General features: G+C 34.4%; 1 protein-coding gene across 1 annotated transcript in view; it reads left to right on the forward strand.

The window, feature by feature from the left end:
• Positions 1-24,249, forward strand: part of MTPN (myotrophin) — a 71,780-nt gene that overhangs the window by 23,740 nt on the left and 23,791 nt on the right. The window contains exons 2-3 of the mRNA XM_007177102.3: positions 22,800-22,913; positions 23,770-23,853. Coding sequence (XP_007177164.1) covers positions 22,800-22,913; positions 23,770-23,853 — 198 coding nt within the window. The remainder of the gene's footprint in view (positions 1-22,799; positions 22,914-23,769; positions 23,854-24,249) is intronic.

A 24,249-nucleotide genomic window follows, 5' to 3' on the forward strand; every position in this document is an offset into this window, starting at 1 on the left:
CTTGAAATTGAAGCTACTTTTTGATCATACTAATCTTTTTTCCACATTGAGATACTGCTATAATGTTTTGGATGGATTTTCTTAATTTTGGTAGTTTTCATATAGAAATATGTATTTTGTTAAAATTGTAATTTTATACCACCGGTAAAAATTTTAATGCTTCACTATTTTCAATTAGAAAATGTCTAAGTCTAATTGCTTCTAAACCTTTCAAAGAAGAAAAGTGTGCTTTTAATAAGTAAATCAACTATATAAAACTAATTTAAATGCCTGAAGTAGTCATTTTGAAAGAAAAAAAACAACTTGAAAGTTCCATATAGTTGTATAGATGGTATATATGGTAACATACCATAAGATTTGGGACCTTAATTATTGCAGGATTCCACTTTAAACGGTTTTTTTGTTAGTAAGAAAGATAGATGCTTAACACTTTAATGGATTAAAAATACTTATAAAGACTTACACATTTGTACTTAACATGTTTTTCTTGTGCACATTTTATTTCTTTGCCTTCTGTTAGTTCTGTGTGATGCTGCTAATAAGTAAATTAATGAAAATGAACCTATAATTTGAATACATACTTTCAGAACCTTGAATAGTCCTAGGTTAAGAGTCCCAGAGACAGAGATACATAATTATTTGTAAAATGGTGTTAAAAACACAGGACTTCATTTTATTTTGTAGCTCTCATCCTTAAACAAGGTATATGTGTTGTGTTTGTTTTTTACTGCAAACAATTTTTTTCTTTTTGGCCAGATTCTCAGCCATCACAATCATTGAAGTGTGTCAGAATTACTATCACTCATAGTAATTTTGTCAGTGAAAATAACCCTCATTTGGGAACATATCTGAGGTGGCTGATCTGTTGGATATTAGAAGGTGATCACTTTGGTCAGGATCAGCCTAGTATGGATTTTTAACTAGTAATAGGAAACTACTGTTCAAAACATTTTAAAGTGTTTTATGAAGCTGTATCTTCATATATTACATTTATTAAACAGATGCTCATTAAATGATTATTTGTTATGGGTATCATTGTTCATTACTTTGAAATGAGTTCATATTTATAACATTGAGAGTTTGATGCATTTGGTGTGACAGAACTTTACTGTTAACTTTGTAGAAACTATGTAGACTAAGAGCAAGCTGATTTTATTTTACACTCTTCTCAGACTTTCTACCTTTCTGTTGTGCCATCTATCTTTTTTCTGTATCGTAAAGTTTCATATAATATTATATGCAACTCTGGTACTGGTATTTATAACTCTGGTACTGGTTTTACCCACTAATGTCACCAATGCAGTAATATATGATTTTTCTTGGCAAAGTAATATCCTAAGGTAAGGACTTTTAACCTTGAGTGGCAGCGGGGGGAGGAGGACAGAGGGAGGGTCGTAGGAAAGGAAGGTCCATAGCATTCATCCAGTTCCCAAAAGGATCTGTCATCATAAAAATACTAAACACCCCAGTCTTACAGTCTTCTGAATTCTAAGTGGGGACAGTTAATACTTAGCTGTAACTGAATTATTGGGGACATTGACTCAACTGTATAGAATTTGTTAAATTTAATAGTTTTGCTGCATTCTACAATCAGTCAGGTGTCCAGTATTAATTTACATGCTGCACTACAAAATGGTCACATGTATGCTAATTTAATCTACTCTTTGTTAAGTAGCTTTTGAGGACACTGGTTTCTTGTGACAGTAGAGTATGTACTTATGCCTTAGAGCTCAGTTGCAGCAATGTGTTCATATCTTAGGGATCAAAGGAAGAGAATTGTTCGTTTCTTTTCACCTGAAGAAAAGCCTAAAAAAGTAGGAAAAGCCTAAAATAGTAGTTCTCTGCAGGAGCCAGATAACCATTTAATTTAGAAATATTTTAAAGAACACTATCCCATCTGAATGTTTATTATTCAAATGAACCTCATCCTGTGTAGTAGAGGCCTATAAGAAGTACTGGATCTATAGTAACTATCTCCACCAAACTACACTTTTGAGATGCATTTTAAAAACGTTGCTATTAAGGATAGGAAATCTGAAACTATTAAAGATATGTTTTTATTCCATATTAAAGCCATGTAGGAGAGTGGGGAAGGCAACGATTGAGAAAAACTAGGGGAAATCTAGTGAAAGGAAGAGTTAGACATCTAAAAAAATAGGAATACTAAGTAAACTATACTCTTTCTGATTTACTCTGTATTTGGATTGTGGGTGTTAGAGATAGAACACTTCCTATCATAAAGCCCCTTGAAATTTCTTTACTGGTGTACCTAACCGATTACCCTTTGTTTGCCTTAAACTTCTAGTAGCTGCGCTTGCAATGAAGTAGTAACAGCAGCCTACCAGAAGAAAATTTACTCTCTGGACCATATAAGTAATTCGACTAGTAATATCCCTAGAACACGGATAAAGCAAACCAGAGACCTAATTTTTTTTTCTTTTTTGTTGAAGTATAGTTGATTTACAATGTTGTTTTAGCTTCAGGTGTACAGCAAAGTGATTCTTTTTTTTATATATATATATAAATTTTTTTTCAATTCTTTTCCATTATAGGTTATTATAAGATATTGAATATAGTTCTTTGTGCTATACAGTAAATCCTTGTTGTTTATTTTATATATGGTAGTGTGAATATGTTAATCCCATACTCCTAATTTATCCCTAACCCCCCTTCCCCTTTAGTAACCGTAAGTTTGTTTTCTATGACTAGAGACCTAATTTTTGCACTGTGCTATGAAATAACAATAATCACAATATCCCAATGGCCACTGTTTAATGTGAGGTTGTTTACTGAGTGCTTGGTCTACATTTTTTTGTTTAATTGTCAGAAAATTTTGTTTTAAAAAAGACCATAAAAGACTGTTTTTGCAGATGAGGTAAATGAGACTTGAAGAAATTCATGTAACTTGCCCAGGGTAACCAAGCTAGTAAATGGCAGAGCCAGAATTTATTTCTGGATCTGTTAGATTCCAGAAAGCACTCTTGTTCCATTACAGGAACATGAGTATTATTATTATTTTTAATTAAGGAGGGAGAGGAGGAATGGAGTTTGAATTTTTGTTTGACTTAGCACAAACTGCTGTCAAAAGAGAAACTTTTAGAACCACAGTGACCATAGTCCAGCTCATGCTGAGCAGGTTACAGGCCATTACTTGACCTGATGAACTTTGCCTTTTTTGTTCACTTCTGTATTTCTACCACTTAGAATAATGTATAGCTCAGAGTGGGAGCTCATAAATATTTGTTGAATGAATGAATGAATGACTAAATGACTAGTGAATGAAAAACTCTTTAAACCTTCAGGGTCTGATGAAAGATCTAGAGCTGTGTATACCAGGGTAAGAGGAGTTTATGTAGAAAGAGCTTGCCGCTATTCTCTATCCAGAAGGCAAAATCAAGATCAGATTAAGGAGTATCAGGTCAAGGTGAAAGTCATTGGTAAAATTTAGAGTCTAAATGACAGGAAAAGAAGAGCATCCAAAGTCTGAATAGGAAAGAGGGCATTAGCAGAGTCCAAGTGAACCAATTCACCTCCTTCTTGACGTTAGCAAACTGGCAAGATAGGGTGTCTGAATAGGGAGGGGCGGGGGGAGTAACATCCTTACAGGATTTAACTCTTGTCACCCAGTGCATTAGGGGGGTTCTGTGTTCTCTGATACTTTTAACTACTTCTAAGGTGTAAGTAAGACAAAGGACGAGGAGATCAAATAAAAAAGATGCCAGGCCACTTTGACTTAATCATGTAAAAAAGTGGTTCAGCATTTCAAGCTTCATAATTAAATAATAATTTAAGTCCTTGTAAGACTTCTTTACCTTTGGCACAGAATGTTGCTCATTTTTTCCCCCTAATTAGTTATTCAAGAGGAAACAGTCAAATTGCTACACAAGACCACCAAAGCCAGGTATTAGTTTGCCAGTTTTGTTTAAAATGAAAGATGAATTCAGCAAGTACTCTGGCTCCTAGACTGATTCAAAATATTAAGACTTTCTTTTTTTTAATTAGCTTGGAGATTTTCTGCAGTTAGTGCTGTAATTGCTGTATATTGTTCTTAATTCTTTTCTTGCTTCTGTTCTGAATGTTCATTTTTATAAGGATATATATTTTTTGAACAGTGTCAGGTTTGGGAACAATTATTCTAAAGGAAATATTGATGGATATATAATATATGTATACGTATATATATATTTATAAATATATATAAATATTGGGGGGTTTCTCAAGCATTAGGAACTCTAATGAACTCTTATTAACACTGATTTTTACAAAACTAGAAGGATAGATCTTTTTTTTTTAAATTTATTTATTTAATTTGTTTATTTTTGGCTGCACTGTGTCTTCGTGGCTGTGCGTGGGCTTTTTCTAGTTGCGGCGAGCGGGGACTACTCTTGGTTGCAGTGTGTGGGCTTCTCATTGTGGTGGCTTCTCTCGTTGTGGAGCACGGGCTTTAGGCGTGCGGGCTTCAGTAGTTGTGGCACGTGCACTCAGTAGTTGTGGCTCGCGGGCTCTAGAGCACAGGCTCAGTAGTTGTGGCACACGGGCTTAGTTGCTCCACGGCATGTGGGATCTTCCCGGACCAGGGCTCGAACCCGTGTCCCCTGAATTGACAGGCGGACCCTTAACCACTGCGCCACCAGGGAAGCCCAGAAGGATAGATCTTTGAAGTCAGATGTTCTGAGGTTAATTTTCTTAGGAAGCAAGATGGATTGAATGGTGTTTCTATACAGACTTTTTTATGGACTTTTAAATTTGTAGATTGTCATTACCTTTCAGCTAATATGAAAAGTTATCACAATTAGTGTACTTAAAATTTTTGTTGTTGTTTCAAGACTTAAGCAGAATTATAAATGTTTTCAAAATCTAATGTGAAGGAAAAGAATTGTGGCAGACTTTAAAAATCCATAGTTTTAATTTAACTAACCATCTCACAAAAGCTCACTTGGTTTTTCACAGTTTTGGTTCTGTCTATAAGTAATATTCTTTAATATAATTAACATTTTTACCTTATTTTCAAAATAGTCTGTAATTCTAGTATTGAGTTCCTCTTTACTCCGTCAGTAATTTAGGACATTAAGTGTTGGTTTGGTTGTGTGTGTGTGGTTGTGTGTTGTTTTGTGTGTTATTTTTGTTGTTTGTTCCCTTGGTTTTTTTGTTCTGTTTTGTGTTTGTGCTAAAGCTTTTGGTACTAATTTTTAGTTTTATTGCATTGGGATTAGAGAATGGGTTCTATAAGCTTCTAAACTTGGGAATGTATTGAGATTTTCTTCGGTCTATTATAAATGAGTTTTGTTAATATTCAGTGGAAATAGAATTGTAGTTTCCATAGAGTCGAGAGTTTGATATATATTAATTCAATCTCATTAATTATTAATCAAGCCCGGCTATATTCTTACCTGCCAAAGACTGAGATTATTATGATAGTCCCTCACTCCAGTGCTGTTTTTTTAATGTATACTTCATTTTGTTGATTCTTTCTTCCTCTTTCCTCAGCAATGGTTATAGGAGATTGATAGACTTTTTTTTTGAAGTATAGTTGCTGTACAATGTTATGTAAGTTACAGATGTACAATATAGTGAGTCACAATTTTAAAGGTTATACTCTATTTATAGTTATTATAAAATATTGGCTATATTCCCCATGTTGTACAGTTATCCTTGTAGCTTATTTTATACATAATAGTTTGTACCTCTTAATTCCCTACCCCTGTATTGCCCCTCCCCCCTTCCCTCTTCCCACTGGTAACCATTAGTTTGTTCTCTATGTCTGTGAGTGTGCTTCTCTTTTGTTATATTCACTAGTTTGTTGTATTTTTTAGATTCCACATATAAGTGATATCATAGAGTATTTGTCTTTTTCTGTCTGGCTTATTTTACTTAGCATAATGCCCTGCAAGTCTACCCATGATGCTGCAGATGGCAAAATTTCAGTCTTTTTTATGGCTGTGTAGTATTCTATTGTGTGTGTGTGTGTGTGTATACACATATACATACACGCCACATCTTCTTTATCCATTCATCTGTCAGTGGACATTTAGGTTGTTTACATGTCTTGGCTATTGTAAATAGTGCTGCTATGAACATTGGGGTACATGTGTCTTTTCAAATTAGTGTACTTGGTCTTTTTTGGATATATACCCAGGAGTGGAATTGCTGGGTTATATGGTAGTTCTGTTTTTATTGAGAAGCCTCCATACTGTTTTCCATGGTGGCTACACCAATTTACATTCCCACCAACAGTGTACGAGGGTTCCCTTTTTTCCACATCCTCACCAACATTTGTTACTTACATTCTTTTTGATGATAACCATTCTGACAGGTGTGAGGTGCAATCTCGTAGTGGTTTTGATTTGCATTTCCCTGATGATTAGTGATGTGTTTAGCATCTTTCCATGTGCCTGTTGGCCATCTGCATTTCCTCTTTGGAAAAATGTCTATTCGGTTCTTCTGCCCCGTTTTTAATTGGGTTGGGGTTTTTCTTTGTTTTTTTTTTTTTTAATGTTGAGTTGTGTACAACACTATTTTTGTCAGTCGTTTTCTTGATACTCTTCAGATAAAAATTCGTGACTAACGTCTACATTTTAAAAAATGTAAAATGAGCATCATTTTCCCATTTACTTTTCTTTGCCTTTAATTCTACTCTGTCATATATTAATATTACTCTTCTTAGTTTTTTAGATATACGTGCCTGATATATTTTTGCCCATTCTTTTATATTTTTCACATTTTCTCATATTACTTTGTTTCTTAGGTGTGTTGCTCAATAACAGCTTCTAGTTGGATTTTTTGTTTGCTTTTCTTTTTGTTGTCATTTAACAAAATCCAAGATTCATTCTTTATCTTTGATAGATAAACCTATTCACATTTATTGATATAACTGATCAGTTTAAATTTTCTGCTTTTTAGACTTTGAATTCATTTTGTTTAAACTTGCTTTCATTTTGCCTTTTTTAGCTGTCAGAATTTATTTTCTTCTTTTTCTTCCAAAAAGTTACTAGAACTTAAATTTCATCGGAAACAAAAAAATGTTTAGGTCTAGATTTTGCTAAGCAGTAGCCTTTGATTTTAGTTTTTCAAAACAAAAATATCTATCTTGCTTTAATCTATTATAAAAGTAATGCATGCTCATTTTTAAAAAATGTAATACTACTAAAATAAGAAAGTCTGAATATTCTCATAATCCTCTTCTCTAAAGGTAACTACTAATAAATTTGTTGTACGTATTCTCTGAAATTTTATGATTATGTATAAGCATATTTTTCTAAGTTTTGAAATAAATAGGATCGTACCTGCTTTACTGACTCAATAGCATGGTCATCTTGCATTTCAACAATACAGAACTTGTGTGAGTTACCTTCTCTGTGCCTTAGTTTCCTTGTACAAGAACAGTAGTACTAGCTTCCTAAGGCTTTTGTGATAATTAAGTGAATTAATACCTGAAAAGTACTTGTAACAGTGCGTGCCACATGGTAAGCATTCAAGGAGTATAAGCCACTCTTCATTTTCATTTTGAATGATTCCGCGTAGTATTTCATGGAGGTTATGCCATCATTTATTTAAAAGCCTCCCATGTACAGCATTTAGTTGTCAGTGTGTCACTTAATAAGACCTTGTGTCTGACAATCTAGTAGGCTTTTTATTTCCTCACCTACTTTCTACTTTATATAAATGTGTGATTGTTTATACTTGTTAAATTGTATATCTGCTCTCTCAAGACTTATTTTTTAATCATATATGCTTAAGTAAAGGCTCACTTAATTTTACTTTTCATTATTAATTCTTTTATGCCAGAACTCCCCATTCTTGTGTTCTAATTTTGAATTCCCCTCTTTTGTTTCACTGGAGCAACAGTTCTCAGAGTATTGTAGATCTCCAGGGGCCCCAGAGACCTTTTCAATGAGGTCAAAACTCTTTTCATAATACTATTAAGACTTTATTTTTTCTTTTGATTGTGATCATACTTTTACTGATGGTGCAAAAGCAAAGGCGAGTAAAACTGCTGTGTGAATCAAGGCAGTGGCACCAAACTGTATAACTGCTAGTCATTGTGAACTTTACCTACACACATGTGTAGTTTAAAAATATCCCCTTGATGAAGATTAATAATAATTAATCAGTCACAACCACCTTCCTGCTGCCTCCCAACTGGATCTGGCTTTCCCTGGAGGCTGCCCTTGTGAGAAGATGGTATGTTGGAGGGGCCTTTTGTGCTCTGTCTCAGTATCGGTATTGGTTTTTTGTTTTTTTTTTTAAGGCATTAATAACTTATTGTAGAGGCAATAGAGAATTAGGTAATGTTTGATTATGACAGTGAGGTATTGATGTGTATTTGAAAAAGAAAACATTGAATTAAACTGTGTAGATACATTTGAAAAATACCAAATTTTTAAAAAAATGGAGTAGCATATGGTAAAGGATAAGTAGAGATCTGGAAATATACTTTTTTACTAAACCAACGAATGTAGAAGTACTTTATGAACACTTTCCATTTCTTCACACAGAATACTAAAGAAGTGTACTCCACAATCAAGATTTAGTAGAAGTGAATTATTATTAATCTTCATCAAGGGGATATACACTAGCTGCACTAGCTGCTTTTTTTATGAAACACCATTTAAAAAAAAAAACCCCACTGACAAATTATAAATTCAGTTATTCAGACTTGGGTATTTGGCAGATATTGTCTTGAAAATGAATTTAGTGAGACTGTCAGTTCAAGGAAAACAGCTGATAATTTTTATTGCCAAAGACAAAATTCAAGCTTTAAGAGAAAATTCAAATTTGGAACATTTATATCTGCCATTTTGAGTTTGACAGCTTCCCAGTATTTAAAGACTTTTCCAGTGAGATCTGAAATGATATCAATGAATGTGATGTTTTGATATTGTATAAAGAAATTTGTCAACATTTGGAAGATCTGCATAACTCAGTAAACCAATATATTCTAAATTACCAATGCATGAGATTACAGAATCATGCTGCATGGATAAAAGAGCTATTCAGAGTGTAAGTAGATGGATGGATTTTAATGTAACAGAGTATGTTACATTAAATACATTTAATGTATTTATGAGTATGAATAAATACATTAAATAAATAAATACAGAGTATGTTACATTTTAATGTAACAGAGTATGAAGTTCGTTGATACAATTTCAGATTCCACATTGTAAATAACCTTTAACAAACTACCACTTGTTGAGTTTTTAATATAGTGTCAAAGAAGAATATCCATAATTGACTGAAAAGACTTAAAATTTTTTTTACTTGTTCAACTACATATCTGTGGGAGGCCAAATTTTCTTCATATATTTCAGCCAAAACAGTATGTCAAACAAATTGACAAATGTGGAAGCAGATATTAGAATTCAGTTGTCTTCTATTGAAGCGAACATTTTAAAAATTTACCAAAAAAATTGGATCGGCCAAAAAGTTCATTCAGTTTTAAGTAAAAATAAAAGGCGTATTTTTCATTTTCTCAGAGAGCTTTATTGAACACCATGTTCGCTAACCAAACGAACTTTTTGGCCAACCCAATATAATACAGTGCCATCCTCCTCAATTTTGGGATGGGGGAAGTATAGTTATTTTTTATTAAAATTTCATTTGTTAACATGTAATGTCTTTTGTCATTTCTAAATGAATTAATAAACACTTAAAAGGCTTTCTAATTTCAAATTGGATCAGTACCTATAGATATAACCCATATTTTTTAAAAAAGAAAACCCTGGGATCCTGAGACTATAATGTTGGAGAATTAACTGCACTAGAAGTCTAAGGTTCGCCTCACGTTTGCCTCCCTCTCTCAAGGGAGCACGGGTGACATACCTGCTGATTTGCTAATACCCAAGACTGCCTTTACACATGAATATTGATTTGCATAATTTATTCTTTCCAAACTGCAAATCAGAAATTCTCAACCTTCTGCCTAGTCCAACACCTCACACATTTCCCATTAGTATAAGTGTCAGTAACTCTCCTCAGGGGATTATACCTGATACCCAAGCCTCCTCCAGATATTATTGTAGATAGTTTCTCCCTCTTCTTTAGAATTCAGTGTTGTAGGGAGGTCAAAAGTAAGAGATCAGGCTAATTTAATTTTCTTTCCTGTTAATGTATTTTTTACTTTTTGTTAGTTTTTGTTTTATTCTTATAAAAGAGAAATTGTAAAGCTATATTAATGGAGGGGATCTATTCAATTTTGTCTGTAATCTAATGAGCTTTTATGATCTGTAGGCTCAGGTCTTTCTTGAGCTCAAAAAAAATTTACTTTTATAACTAGTTCAGTTCCCTTTGTTCTGGTTCTGTATTATTTATAGGTTTGAACTTTAGTTACACCATTCATCTTCTTTTTTAAATTATTTTTATTTCTTTGTTTATCAGCTCCGTATTCTGGGAAATTTTCTTAGGCTTGTTCTCAATTCTTTATTTAATTAAATTTTCTTAATTTGAGTAGTGCTGCCCAACTCTACTGACTTTGGTACAGATTTTAATTTTGCAATTGCAATTTTAATTTCCTTGCTATATTTTACTCTCTCAGCCAGCTTCCTTTTCCTATCAGCTGGCATCTCAGTTGTTCACTTTGTATGTTTGCCTGTTTTCTTCTTAAAATAGCTTTTTCATAGAAACCATGTCTTTTGGAATCCATTTTGGTAACTCTGTAAGTGCTTTCTAAAATTGTTTCTTGAGTTTTCAGTATGATATTCCTTTTCTTTTGCTATATGATTAGCTTTCATACAACCCCATATTGTTTTTCTTTTGGTACTTACTTTTTTTTTTGGCCACGCCATGCGGCATGTGGAATCTTAGTTCCTCAACCAGGGATTGAACCCTTCCCCCCGCCCGCCGCAGTGGAAGCGCAGAGTATTAACCACTGGACTGCCAGGGAAGTCCCAGTTACTCACCTATTAAAGAGGGAAAGCTATCCAGATTCAGGGTTGTGAACAGATAGGATGTGAGGATTGCTTCTGACCATACTTATCACCTGCGTATGTGCTAGAAGAATTCTAGTTTGGGGTGTCTTTGTTGGCCTGATGTGAGATCTTCTATACTCTCTATTGCCTGCTTCTAATACACTATGTCAAAAATTCTGTCTTAAGGCAGGAATGTGCCTATGTCTCTCTGACTCTGTCTCTGCTTAAGATGATCCTTTGTGGGTAGAGAAATAGTGGGTCACTTTTTTTCCCTCTGACCAGAGCAGACCCTGCAGGTAAAAATGAATATGCAAGTAGTTGGCCAATACACTTGGTTTTCTGAGCTTTTTAGGGTAGTCTTTTTCTGTCTGTTTTCACAGGAAGTTAGGACAGGCGTATCAGGGAATGTTTCCCTGAGAATATATTACTTATACTAGAGTTCAGTTTGCTTTCCTTTTAAGTCTGTGAACATAAAATTCAGATGATGTCAGAACTTCCAAACATTTAGTATTAGCATTAGGGTTTAACTTATTTAATATTTCATTATATAAAAATCATATAAAATAACATTTAAAGTATGAAAATTCTATTTAATTTTTGAACTAAAATTAATTGATGGCACACTCACCCAAATTTCCTAAGAAAAATATCAACAGGTCCTACTTTCCATGAATTTCACCATTTTATGTTCTCCAAATCCAGCATAATTTAATTCTGTACTTCACATTTTAGCATCTTGATCCAGTCATTTATTAGTTTCTGTAGCAAAGCCAGGCATAGGCAATGACTGTTAGTGTTTTTACAAAGCATATAATCAACCCATAACCCCTTTCCCCACTCACCAAGGCAAAGTAGTAAGACTTTATTTTCTATTTTGTGACCTGATTTCAGACATGTTAAAAATACAGGAAAATATGTGCTTTGGAATTTACGAAATATGATATTGTTATGTTCTGTAAAATAAGAACTTTAATATTATAGGGTATTTGGGATTAACCTACATGTCCAGAATTAGGAGAATATTTAAGTAAACTGGCACATCTATTTGACAGAATATTATGTGGCTTTCAAGAATGATAGCAAGATATTTCATATATTAAATAATAGTGTGATTATAGCTTTTTCAAGCAACTACTTTCATAGAAAAAAATTAAACAGAAGTACAGCAAGGTAGTAATAATGGTCATATTTTGGATTGCAGGATTTACTAGAAGAAACATCTCTTATTTTTCAAATTTTATTTATTGATCATGTTACTTTTTAAGTGTGTGTGTATGTTAGCAGTAGGGTTGTTTGTAACACTTACAAAGAGATCATTTAGACCTAAGTCCTGCCATACTAATTTCCATTTTTGCAGTTCCTAGACTGTTAGATAAAGGAACTCTCAAGCATTTCATTGAAATTTGGATGTTTTAATGATATGCTTGGGGGCATATGGGAAAGGATAGTTAGATGAGAGTGTGATGAACTAGATTTAAGACTGCTTGAACAGTAGTACCCAAACAAATACACTACCTATCTCTTTATGTAGCAAACTGAAGGAAGTTTCCTGACACTGGTGGGGCTCATTCCCTATTCTTACTTAATTTTAATGTCTTTAGGTGACCATAATGAAGATAGGTGAGATGCAACTGGAGGGAGGGGCAGATGAGGACTAACAAACTCCTTTTAATAAGACTCTAAAAAGAACTTGGCAGCCTGGAAAAATAAGATGACCATTTTAAGATGCAATTTAGTAGCAGTTAATGTAATGGCCCTCCATGTATACTCAAAAAGTCAGTAATTCAAGTTCAGGATAACAGCAAGTCGTATAGAAAAGATTTCATTTTAGTTACCATGTCATCTGACTGCTAAACAATTAATAATCTAACATGAAAATAGGGACTGCTTGTTCCATGTGTCCCCAGAGGATAGGATCAGAACCTGTAAACAGTGAATTTTCCAGCATTTAAATAAGGAATAGACGGATTTGTAAGGTCTTGAATTGCCTTTCATTAGAGAGATTCAGTTATGTGTTGGGCATACACAAGCAGGGATTCAAACGCAATATGGGTGGTTGAATTAGATGACAGAATCCTTTCCAACAATGAGATTATGTGGCTTTCAGACACTCTTAACAATGTTTTTTAAATACCTCTTTATATTTGTTTTGTATATATGTTTTGGTAAACAACAGGTTACATAATATGACAAAGATGGTATAAATGATTACACTAATTCTTTAAATTGGACTTGTATGCACAAGTCACCCACAGACATTGTAGACAATACATATAAATAAGTAAGGCATTGTCCTTTCTTTAATGGAGTTATATCATTGAAATACATAAATAACAAATACCTAATTAAATAAATGTAAATGTAGTAAGAGACATATAAATAAGAACTATGAGGATTAAAAGGAGGGAATTATATATCAAGAGTATAGTGGGCAGGGGGCAGGGAGAGTATCAGGTAAAAGTTTTAGAGAGAAAATAGATCTTGAAGGGTAAGTGGAATTTCAGTACACCAAGACATGAGTGGAAGTGGGGTGACCATGGCAAAGAAAGGCAACATCATGAAGTTTTCCAGATGTGGGAAAGCGCTGGTGTGTTGGGAGCGCAATGTTTGAGAGTAAAAAAGCCAGAGTAGTAAGTTGGTGTTGAATTGAAGATGAGTTGAGTATCATGGTGAGGATTTTCTATTCAACAGAAGGGAGCAGTTGAAATTTTTTTGCATGAGGAAGAGTTGTGATCAGTGTTTCTCTTTAGGAACTTTAATTTACTTGATTTACATTTGTTGAATTGTTGAAGGTCAGAAAATTGAGTGGAAAACTATTCAAATGAGAACTGTTGAGGCCTCTAATGATAGCAATATTGGTTGACATTTATTGAGTGCTAACTGTACAGGTACATTATGTTATTTCAGTGAAGACTCAAAACAGCACTGTATAGTAGATGCTTTCCAAATGAGCACCTCTTGGATTTCCAGTTGGCCTATGAGAATTCCATACACCATAATATATCAATTAATTTCTCCAGGCACCATTCTCGCATATGCATACCTCCACACTCTTCAAATCAGTAGACACCCTGTTGAATACAGTTATTTCTTAATTTAGCATTTTATACTATGCTATTATAATCAGCAATCAAAACAAATTTTTATTGAGGTTTAAAAATACCATATTTGGAATTATGGTAGAAATGAAAAAGTGTAAGATATAGTTTCTGACCCCTAAGGACCTTTAAAATCTAATTAACAACACAAGATATAAATACATGAAAAACTAAATGGCAGTAAAAGATGAATTGCCCACACACTAACACTAAGTTATTGAAAATTCTCTTCATTAAGGCCCTTCTGTATTTTGTAGTACTCAACTAAATGGCATTCATTTATTTGCATGCTGGCTTCCCAAGAAGGCAGCAAATTCTTTGAGTCAGAGCTGGGCCTTTCTATTTTATCCCAAGCAAGTAGCAGCACAGTGCCTAACTTATGGTAGGCTCGGTAAGTATTTGTTGAATTAAATTAATTGTAAATAGTATATCTTTTTCAAATACCGTATTTCATCTTTTTTAGATCCATGCCTACTTTTGTTAGTAAAACAACTTAAAGTAATAATAGATTTGAAAGAAAAAATTTTTAACTTTGAAATGTATGTATATATTTTTTTACATTGTTCATGTTGTTGTATTAAATCTTCTTTCTTGATCCAACTTTTGTGGAAAGTTAAATGTACCTACTGTAGCAACCATTTTCAGCATCCAGTCTCTTGAACTACTTTGTTTTCATGGCCAGAAGTACAGAAACACCTATTTCTCTGGTCTAGAATATAAGAGGGGGCGGGGGGAACAATTATTCCCAGATGCATTTAACCATAAAAGTAAGCTAACTATAAAAGACTTTAGAGGTCATCTCCTCCAGCCACAGATTTTTCAGTGAGGAAACTAAGGTCTTCCAAGCTTCTTACTTCCCCATTGTGGGCAGTAGCAGAGGTAACTTAGAGCCGAGGGCTTCTGTCTGGTGTTCTTTCCACCGTTTAATACTACTTCTCTTCATAAAGTAGAAAACTAGGCAGTGAACGTTAGAGGAAGGGGTTCCTAACCTCTCAAGGGTCATGGCCCCCTTTGAGAATCTGATGAAAAGTGGCATGGACTCTTTACCTAGAAAATTTATGCACACACGAAGAATTAGTAAGCTTTTTGAAAGTCTGTTCACTGATTGCCTGGTGGTCTGTAGATCTCAAGAGGAAAGGTACACAAATTAGCATACTATATTCATGGCATCAGAAATAGATGAGACTGAATTAAATTGTACTGTGCTCTTCAATAGTCAGCTTATGGTCTTCCAAGGAGTTACTCTAAGCCATAGAGTACACATGGCCCAAATTCCTGAAGCATCCTTGGGCAAAACCCATAGCAGTAGCTATGGGTTTTGAGCTGTGGCTTTTATATTAAAACAAACAAAACATACATATGTATATATGATACATGCATATTTGTGCAGATATATTTGAATGAATTTTTAATTTGTTTAGGATTCTGCTTTCAGACTCAGAGAAGCATATATTTTCTATCCTTTGCTATTTGGAGTACTTCAATGAAAAGGTTTGAAAAGTACTGGGTAGAGAGTTAGTAGGGCAGGTTATTTTATATTTTTGTGAGTGTATTAGATAGATAGATAGATCATAGATAGGAATTCATACATATTTTGTCAAATTAGTTAATCAGTGAAGAGTAAAGTTCTTGTGGGCAGAGACCCACAATTCCACTTTCTTGTACCCTTAGCATGCCTAGCACAAGGCTAGGAACATGGTTTCTCAGTAAATGCTAGTTGATTTATTGATATTAAAATAGAACTAGATCACTGTACCAATACATTTCTAGTCAGATAAGAGAATTTATCATTATAGCTGAGGCTCATGGTTGTTTAGAGCAATGGTACTTGAGAAGTAAAAAAAACATGACCAGCTTTCTCAAATGCCAATAATGTCATTATTGAGGAGCATCAGGAATCAACACATCCTAAAGCATTCATTCATGGTCACTATAGTGGTTCTGGATAGAGTATATTAATTTAAACTACTCACCAGAAAATATCATGAAACAGTATTATTTCATATCTCCAATATTACATATATATGTTATATATACATATATAACATATCTGGAATATATCATACTTAGAAAAAAATTAAAATAGCGTCAAAACAACTTTCTTGGTACAAGAAAAATATGGTTAAAAAGTACAATTTTAATGTAATAAAAATCTGTTGTATATTTAACAACCAACAGGCTTCATATTGCAATGACAGGAAGGAGAGTAAAATGAAACTGGTTAAATTATTCTTGCTAAAAAGGGAAAGGTGAAGCTAGACAAGCCTGGATGCGATGACAAGTTAGATTTGTCAGCCTGCTTTACTTGAACTGTATATGGCAAATGGAAGCTGTGTGCAGAGTTATTTGTCACCTGCCTGGTTATTTACACCCATATCATGGTGAGAATTTGTTGCTTCCCAGCTCTGTGACACGTGATATTACTGCATGATGATGTCTTTAAAAACACATAAACTTTGTCACTAAGGAAATCCCCCCAAATTCTGTAATCAAGGTATTCCTATAAAGATACTATTACAAAACTATAAGGCTAACCCATTTTTAGCAACTGTTTGAATTATAAATATATGATGATAATCTGAATTCAAAACCAGGATCTCAAAAATTTGTTTTAAACATCTAGTAGAAGTGGACAAGTCAGAAGAGGAAACAACGAAGGAATAGTCAGAGAATAGGAGGAAAACTACAATAATGTGGTGTCCCTGCAGTCAAGGGAAGAGAGAGTGTTTAAAAAAGGAAGGAGTGATCAACTTTGCCACTGCTGGGAGGTCAGTTAAGGTGAGGACTAAGAGATAACCTTTGCATTTCGCAACGTGGAGGTCTTTGACCTCAGCAAAAATGGCTGTGGTATAGTATTGAGGGTGGAAGCCAGATTACAACAAGAAGTGAGAAACTGGAGAAAGCAAATATAGACAATGCTTTTGGCAAGTTCAGCCATGAAAGGGAGGAAAGAGAATAGTAACTAAAAGGTGAATATCAGGTCTAAGGATAGGTTTTTGTGTTGCTGTTTGCGTTTTTAGCCGAAGAGTTGCTAATGGCATATTCTGATGAGAAGGAGCCAGTACAGCAGGAGAGGTTGAAAACACAGGCAAGAAAAGGGATAAATAAGAAATAAGTTTAAGAAAACAAGAAAGGATGATATCCAAAACTTAGGTGAGGGATTGGCTTTCGATAGGAAAGGATTTGTCAGTTGCAGGAAGGTGTGGTAGAGAGAAGCTCGGGAGGAAGTTCACGTCCCAAGACAGTTTTCTGTTTGAAGAAGGATATGAGGTTATCTGCTGAGAATGAAAAGGAAGCAGGAGGCTTATGAAAAATGAAAGAGATTTAAAATAGTCGCTGTGGAAGGTAGAAAAGCAAGATAAAAAGGAACATGGTAAGATTGCCAGGTAATGCTAAGGGACCTGTTGAAATTGTGCATCTCTCTCTTCTATCCCCAGAATCTGGGAGACAAAATTAGGGTTAAATTTTTCTCTGTAGCTGGTAATGTTTCATGAAGTTAGAATGAAGATTACAGAATAGGTGTCCAACGTCCTCTCTTCTGATGTAACTCACTAATGCCAAGGGTGAGGAGAAAGGAACTAGATAGAGCACTATCTTCCTTCCCTATTTCACCACCACTACTGAAGTTACCACCTATCCAGACTGCTGGAAAGCTGGTGAAATTGTCATTCAAACCCCTACATCCGTAAACATACCACTGATCTCAAGTAACTGCTGCTGTTACTGGATAACTAATGCATTATCAGTATTTGCTTTGAAATAGAAGATGACTTACTTCCAAGTCTGTTGCTTGAGCAATTTCACCATTTGTTCAGTCTGAAAGCGTCTATTATGTAAAATTTAGTATGTGTCAAAAAGTATACTAGGCACTGGAGCAGCAAAAGTAAATAATAGTGACATGATACCTGACCTGTGTTCATAGAGGATACAGACAGACGCAGATTAAGTAGAATGTGACAGGGAAATACAAGGTGCTTTGGGTACCCCTGTGAAGGTATTATGACTCAAAGTTGCAGTAGTTAAAAGATGACTTTCCAGAAGAAGTTTGATTATAGCTTGATTCTAAAGAATTAGTAGGAATTAACTGAACAAAGGACAGTGGGGAGGAATGCTTGTGAGAATTGAAGCTGGAAAGGTAATCACTGGACATAGATCACTCCAAGTCTTGTAAACTGTGTTTAGTTGTTTAGACCTATTCTCTAGGAGCAATGGGTGGTCATCAGAGTACTTTTAAAAGGGAAATAATGTGACCACATTTTGTGTTTAGCAAGATCCCTGTAGCTGCAGAGTAAAGGATGGAGTAGGCATAATGGGGCTGGAAGTTGGGGGTGCCAGGTAAGAGGTTTTTTTCAGCGATCCAGACAGTTGTTTTGATCTCTGAAGCCCACCCAGCTAGTAGGAGTCATATCGATCTGCTCTTATCCCACTTTAAAACTTCTTGTTCCATGTAGTTTGTTGAGTTACAGAGGTCAGGAGCTTTTCATTCAGCACTAACAATGAAGGAACCTGACCTCAAATAGCTTCTGCTCTTTAAGTCTCCCATGAAGGTACTGTTAGTCATTCCTACCCCTATTCTTCTTCAAGTATTGATTTGTTAGCATCTCATTTTACAAGAATTAGAGCCACAGAGACTTGATTTAGGAAAATCTATGTTACTGAGGTGTAATTGAAATGCAAGAAACTGCAGATACTTAAAGAGTGCAATTTGATAAGTTTTGACACGTATACAATCATGAAACCATCACCACAGTCAAGATAATGTCTGGTAGATTTCATTACCCTCAAGTGCCCCTTCGTAGTCCCTCCCTTCTGTTACCCCCAAATAAGCAACCACTAATCTGCTTTCTATCAGTATATATGTTTGCATATTTTATAATTTTATGCCAATACCATGCTTTCTTGATTACTGGAGTTTTTAATAATTCTTGAAATCAGGTAGTGTTAGCCCTCCAAATTGTTCTTTCTTTTCAAAGTTGTTTTGGTTGTTATAGATTGTTTGTATTTCCATATGAATTTAGGGTCAGTTTGTCAATTTCTTTTTAAAAAGCCTGCTAAGGTTTTAACTGGTATTGCATTGAATCTATACATCAATCTGTGGAAAATTGACCTCTTTACAGTATTGAGTCTCCCAACCCGTGAACATGCTGTGTATCTCTCCATTTATTTATTTAGATCCTCTAATTTCTCTCAACAGTGTTTGGTAGTTTTCAGTATATAGATATTGTACATTTTTTGTTAGACTTATTTCATAAATTTGTATGCTATTGTAAATAATATTGGTTTTATAAAGGAGCTGTTACAGTGGAGGATTACTGGACTGAATGTCAATATTATGACATAGTATAAGTGTGTTTCATGTTTGGTAATTGCAATCATTGTTGCTTTTGTTGTGGTCATCCATGTACAATGCTTGGTGTCAGTCTATCTCTTGTAAAAATAAAATACAGTGTGTGTGTGTGGAAAAAAAAAATATTGGTTTTAGTTTTGATTTGCAATTATTAATTGCTAGTGCTATATAAAAATGCAGTTGATTTGGTATATTGATCTCTTGTTCTTCAGCATTGCTAAAATTACTTATTAGTTCTAGTAGCTTTTTGGTAGATTCCATTGGACTTTCTACATACAGTCACACCATCTGCAAATAAAGACAATTATACTGCTTCCTTTTCAAAAGAGATGGGGTTTGTTTGTTCCCTAGTTGCACTGGTTAGAACTTCCAGTACAGTGTGGAATAGAAGGTAGAAACAGACATCTTGTCTTGTTCCTGATTTTAGGAGAAGAGCATTCAATCTGTCACAAATTAAGTATGATAATTGTACTTTTTTTGTAGAAGCCCCTTATTAGGCCAGGGAAATGTACTTCTTTTCCTAGTTTACTGAGTTTTTATCAGTAAAGGATGTTGGATTTTGTCAGATACTTTTTGAGATGATTATATGATTTTTCTTTGTTTAGATGTTAAAATAATGAATTATGTTGACTGACTTTTTCAAATATTCAACCAACCTTGTATTCCTGGGGTAAACACTACTTGGTCATGGTCTGTTGTTATACTTTTTATATATTGTTGGATTCAGTTTGCTCAAATTTTGTTTAGAATTTGTGTTCGTGGGGGACATTAGCCTGTGGTGTTCTTTTCTTGTAAGTCTTTGTCTCGTTTTAGAATCAGAGTAATGGTCACCCCATAGAATGAGTTTGGGTGCTTTCTGTTTTCTGGAAGAGTATGTAGAATTGGTATTACTCTTTTTTTTCTTAAATGTTTGGTAAAAACTTACCAGTGTAGCCATCTGGGGCATGGGAGTTTCTTTGCGGAAAGATAGTCTGTTAAGTCTGATATTAGCACTTTCTGTCTTCATTTTTTTTCTGATCATTCTGGCTAGAGATTTATCAGTTGTATTGATCTCAGAGAATCAGCTTTTGATTTCTATTATTTTTCTGTTTTCATTTCATTGATTTCTGCTTATTTTGAATTTAATTTTTTAATAGACTTTATTTTTTAGAACATTTTTTAGGTTCACAGCAAAACTGAGCAAGGTACAGAGATTTCCATATGTCATTTCTCCCCCTAGTTTCTTAAGGTAGAAGTACAAAGATTGTTAATTTGAGACCTTTCTACTTTTCCAATACAGGCATTTAGTACTATAAATTTCTCAGTAAGTACTGCTTTTGCAAAGGCCTGCAGAAGAAAATCCTTTCTTTCCTGTCATTCACACAAAGCCTTTCCAGTATTGTCATTTTTGTCTGCTAAAATAAGATTTGTAAGGCAGCGTCTGCAGGGATAAAGGAGAAAGTTTAAACTCACAACAGTTCCTTTTCATATGCATTTTGCATGCTTGTACTAAGGAAGGAAGGAAGATATTGCATATTTTGACTCAGGAGAATATCTTTTTGACAAAGCTATCTTATTGAATACTTGCTGCAGTTATTTCTTTACTTTGTTTCACTGAAAAGACCTATCCAGTTAATCCTCTCCAGTTAATGTAACTAATGGAAAGGAAATAATAATGAAAGGAAAACTAGTTTTATCCAAATCATTTGAAGCAGTACCTCTTTGCCTCAAAGCCTCACATTTCTGCAGTTGTGAATAAAGACTAAGGTGGTACACCAAGTCTCCCTTACGTTTCAATTTGTTTCTGAATATAAAGTATATTATAATAAATCATATCTTTGTATTTCAACCATTATGCAGAAAGCTGCGTTAACCTAATTTTGGATAATCTTTTAGAACCAGTATAAACCAACATTGGGAATCCACAGCAATAATACTTAACCTCTATTAAACATATTACCCTGTGAGGTACTGTGTTAGATACTTTACATGGATTATCTCATTTGATGATACACTAAAACCCAGTGAGGTTTATTTTTAGTCCCATTTTACAGATAAGAAAACAAAGATTTAGAAGGTAACTAGTCTAAGGTCCTACAACTGACTGGTAGAATTGGAGCTCTAACCCAGCCTTCGTTGATCTTAAGCATGTTATACACCTTCCTTCTATATTCATATACTTTATAAGAGGCCCTATTTTACTGTAAATATCACGTGTTGACTTGAATAAACAACCCATTAGAAGTTACTGCTGTGAATTACTCAAGTACTCTTAACAGAAAAGGGTTGTTTTATCATTGAGTAATTCAAAAGAGGACAATTATTTTTGATGAAATTCTTGATCCTCCACAGAGACAATATATTTGAAATATACATCTGGCCTGGAACTCGGGAACACTCTGTGTAATTTCGTTTCCTGACTTAAAGCTCTGATGCCTCCACTGATTGTTGTGACAGGCAGGTGATCTCACCTCTTGGAATGCTCTTTTTTTAAGTACCAGCCCTTGAATAATAAGTAAGATGATATAGCTCACTCTGATACTTACTGAAGGATATAAAACCCTGGAGTTAAACATTTTCCTTAACGGAAAAAAAAATACCTCTATATATTTAAAGATTTCAAATTGTTTGAATTTAATAACTTCATTGTTTGAAAAACTGATGCATTATATTTATAGTGACCCTTAACATTAAAAAGACTGAGTAATGGATTTCATTCAGTATTTGAGTATATCTCATATGTACATAGATAACATAATAATAGCTAATCATATTTCTATTAATATTAGCTATAATATCTTAAGTGCTCTACATGGATCATCTAGTTTAACCCTCACCACAACTCCATTAGATGTAGGTATTGTTATCTCCATTATGTTTAGTCATGTGATTATTTGATTAAAATCTGCCTCCCACACTGGATGGTAAGCTCCATGCCGTCAGCAGCCATTCCTGATTTTGCTCACTATTGTCCCCTCTGTGCACAGAGCCGGCCATACAGTAGTGCTTAAATGCTGAATGAATGAAATGAATTCTTAATGCTAATACTCATTACCTTGTGATGATGATGTCTGCCTCCATCAAAGTAGTGATGCTTTCTCTGAAGTATTAAAATACATGTCATATGATCTGTGTAAAATCTAAGTATTTGAGCTCATCAGTGTTTGGTGGCCACATCTTGACATCGTGCTGATTGAACTCCTTAGAAAGAGCACAATAATAGATTTCATTACATTTAGCATTTTTTTATTGTTTTCAGCTTGACTAATCATGATTTGAATTGCTGTCATGCTGTGTGCTATTTGTGCAGAATTTAAAGTTCTTGGTTACTTATTTCACTTTGCAAGAAATGTAATTCTTTCATGAAACCCTTGCAGCTTTAAGAAAGTAAAAATAGCAGGTGCCTCATTTCCCTTCTTCAGTCTACCATCCTTATGAATATTGTTTTCATTTGGCTTCTTTTATAAGGGAGAAGACGTCAACCGGACACTAGAAGGTGGAAGGAAGCCTCTTCATTATGCAGCAGATTGTGGGCAGCTTGAAATCCTGGAATTTCTGCTGCTGAAAGGAGCAGATATTAATGTATGTAAAGAACATTGTCATTCTAGAAAAAATTCTTGTTGTATGCTTTTGGGTAATTGTTTTCTGTAGATTTGTAAAATAGTTACTGGTGGAAACCTCATATGAAGTAAGAATATAGTCTGAAATTATACCAAATTTCTGTAACTTAGAAATACATAGTTGTGATTTTTTTTTTTTAATAAGCAGAACAAATTGATTTTTTTTTTTTAACTGATAAAACTGGGGGGTAGATGTTTCCTTTTCAAGTTCTAAAGCAATATGAGAGTTAGCACTATCTGTAGGTGGCAAATAGCTATCACCCAATGGAGCATAGGACTCTGCAGTCATATGAGAAATCTAAACTGGATTTTTGGACAAAAGTCAGACAGCAGTCATTTCTTGACTCTTGCCTTTTGTAGCTACTGCATTTCAGAGTTTTAGAAAAATGTTTAAGTAACCATGACAGCAAGTGAGATGAACTTTTCACATCTCAGGGAATACCATGTCACATGGCCCAATTGTGGCAATCTTTTACCTCTTCATTGGCTATGTTCCACCCCTCTCAAGATTCCCTTCCTGCACCTCATTGGCACGTCTACAGTAATGCGGAGTTGAGGCTCAGAGAGGTTACGTAATTAGTCATGCAGTAAGTGGCAGAGCCCAGATTTGAGATGGGGTCAAAGCCCTGCTCCATCTGTTTCACTAGTCTGACTCCCAATGAGAAACTTCTTGTGGCCTCGGGCCTTAGCAGCTCCTAAGAGGCTAAAAATGGGTAAACATTGATTTTGAAATATTTATGAGTATTCCCTAATTAGATCTAGAAAGAAGGAATAAATGAAAAATGGATGAGGTGATCTATCTCTCTATTATTTCATAGGCTCCAGATAAACATCATATTACACCTCTTCTGTCTGCTGTCTATGAAGGTCATGTTTCCTGTGTGAAATTGCTTCTGTCAAAGGTGAGGTCAATTGCTGGTTTTTATTGCTTTTTCCATTACTATGTAACTGTTTAAGCTAAGTATTTGGTTGTTAATTTACTTAAATTTTGTGTGGCATCAGGGACAGAAAAACTAGAGGTAATACCAAAATTGAGGTCTAGAGCAATGTTGCTCAAAACAGCTGGTCCACAAGCTGTTTGTTACCAGTTCATGGTGGGTAAAGAGGTTGGGCTAGAAAATACGTCAACACAGTCTCCTTCATCAAGAATATCTTGCTATTTAAAAAAAGTTAGCCAATCTAGGCATTGTAGTTAATAATTAGTAATATAGAAAATGCTGTCCCATGCTAGTAACAGTTTGCAGACTGGTACCATATTCACATACCACGCTTTGAGTAACGCTGGTTTGAAATTTGTA

Source organism: Balaenoptera acutorostrata, chromosome 7, assembly GCF_949987535.1.
Source record: "Balaenoptera acutorostrata chromosome 7, mBalAcu1.1, whole genome shotgun sequence".
Classification (NCBI taxonomy): domain Eukaryota; kingdom Metazoa; phylum Chordata; class Mammalia; order Artiodactyla; family Balaenopteridae; genus Balaenoptera; species Balaenoptera acutorostrata.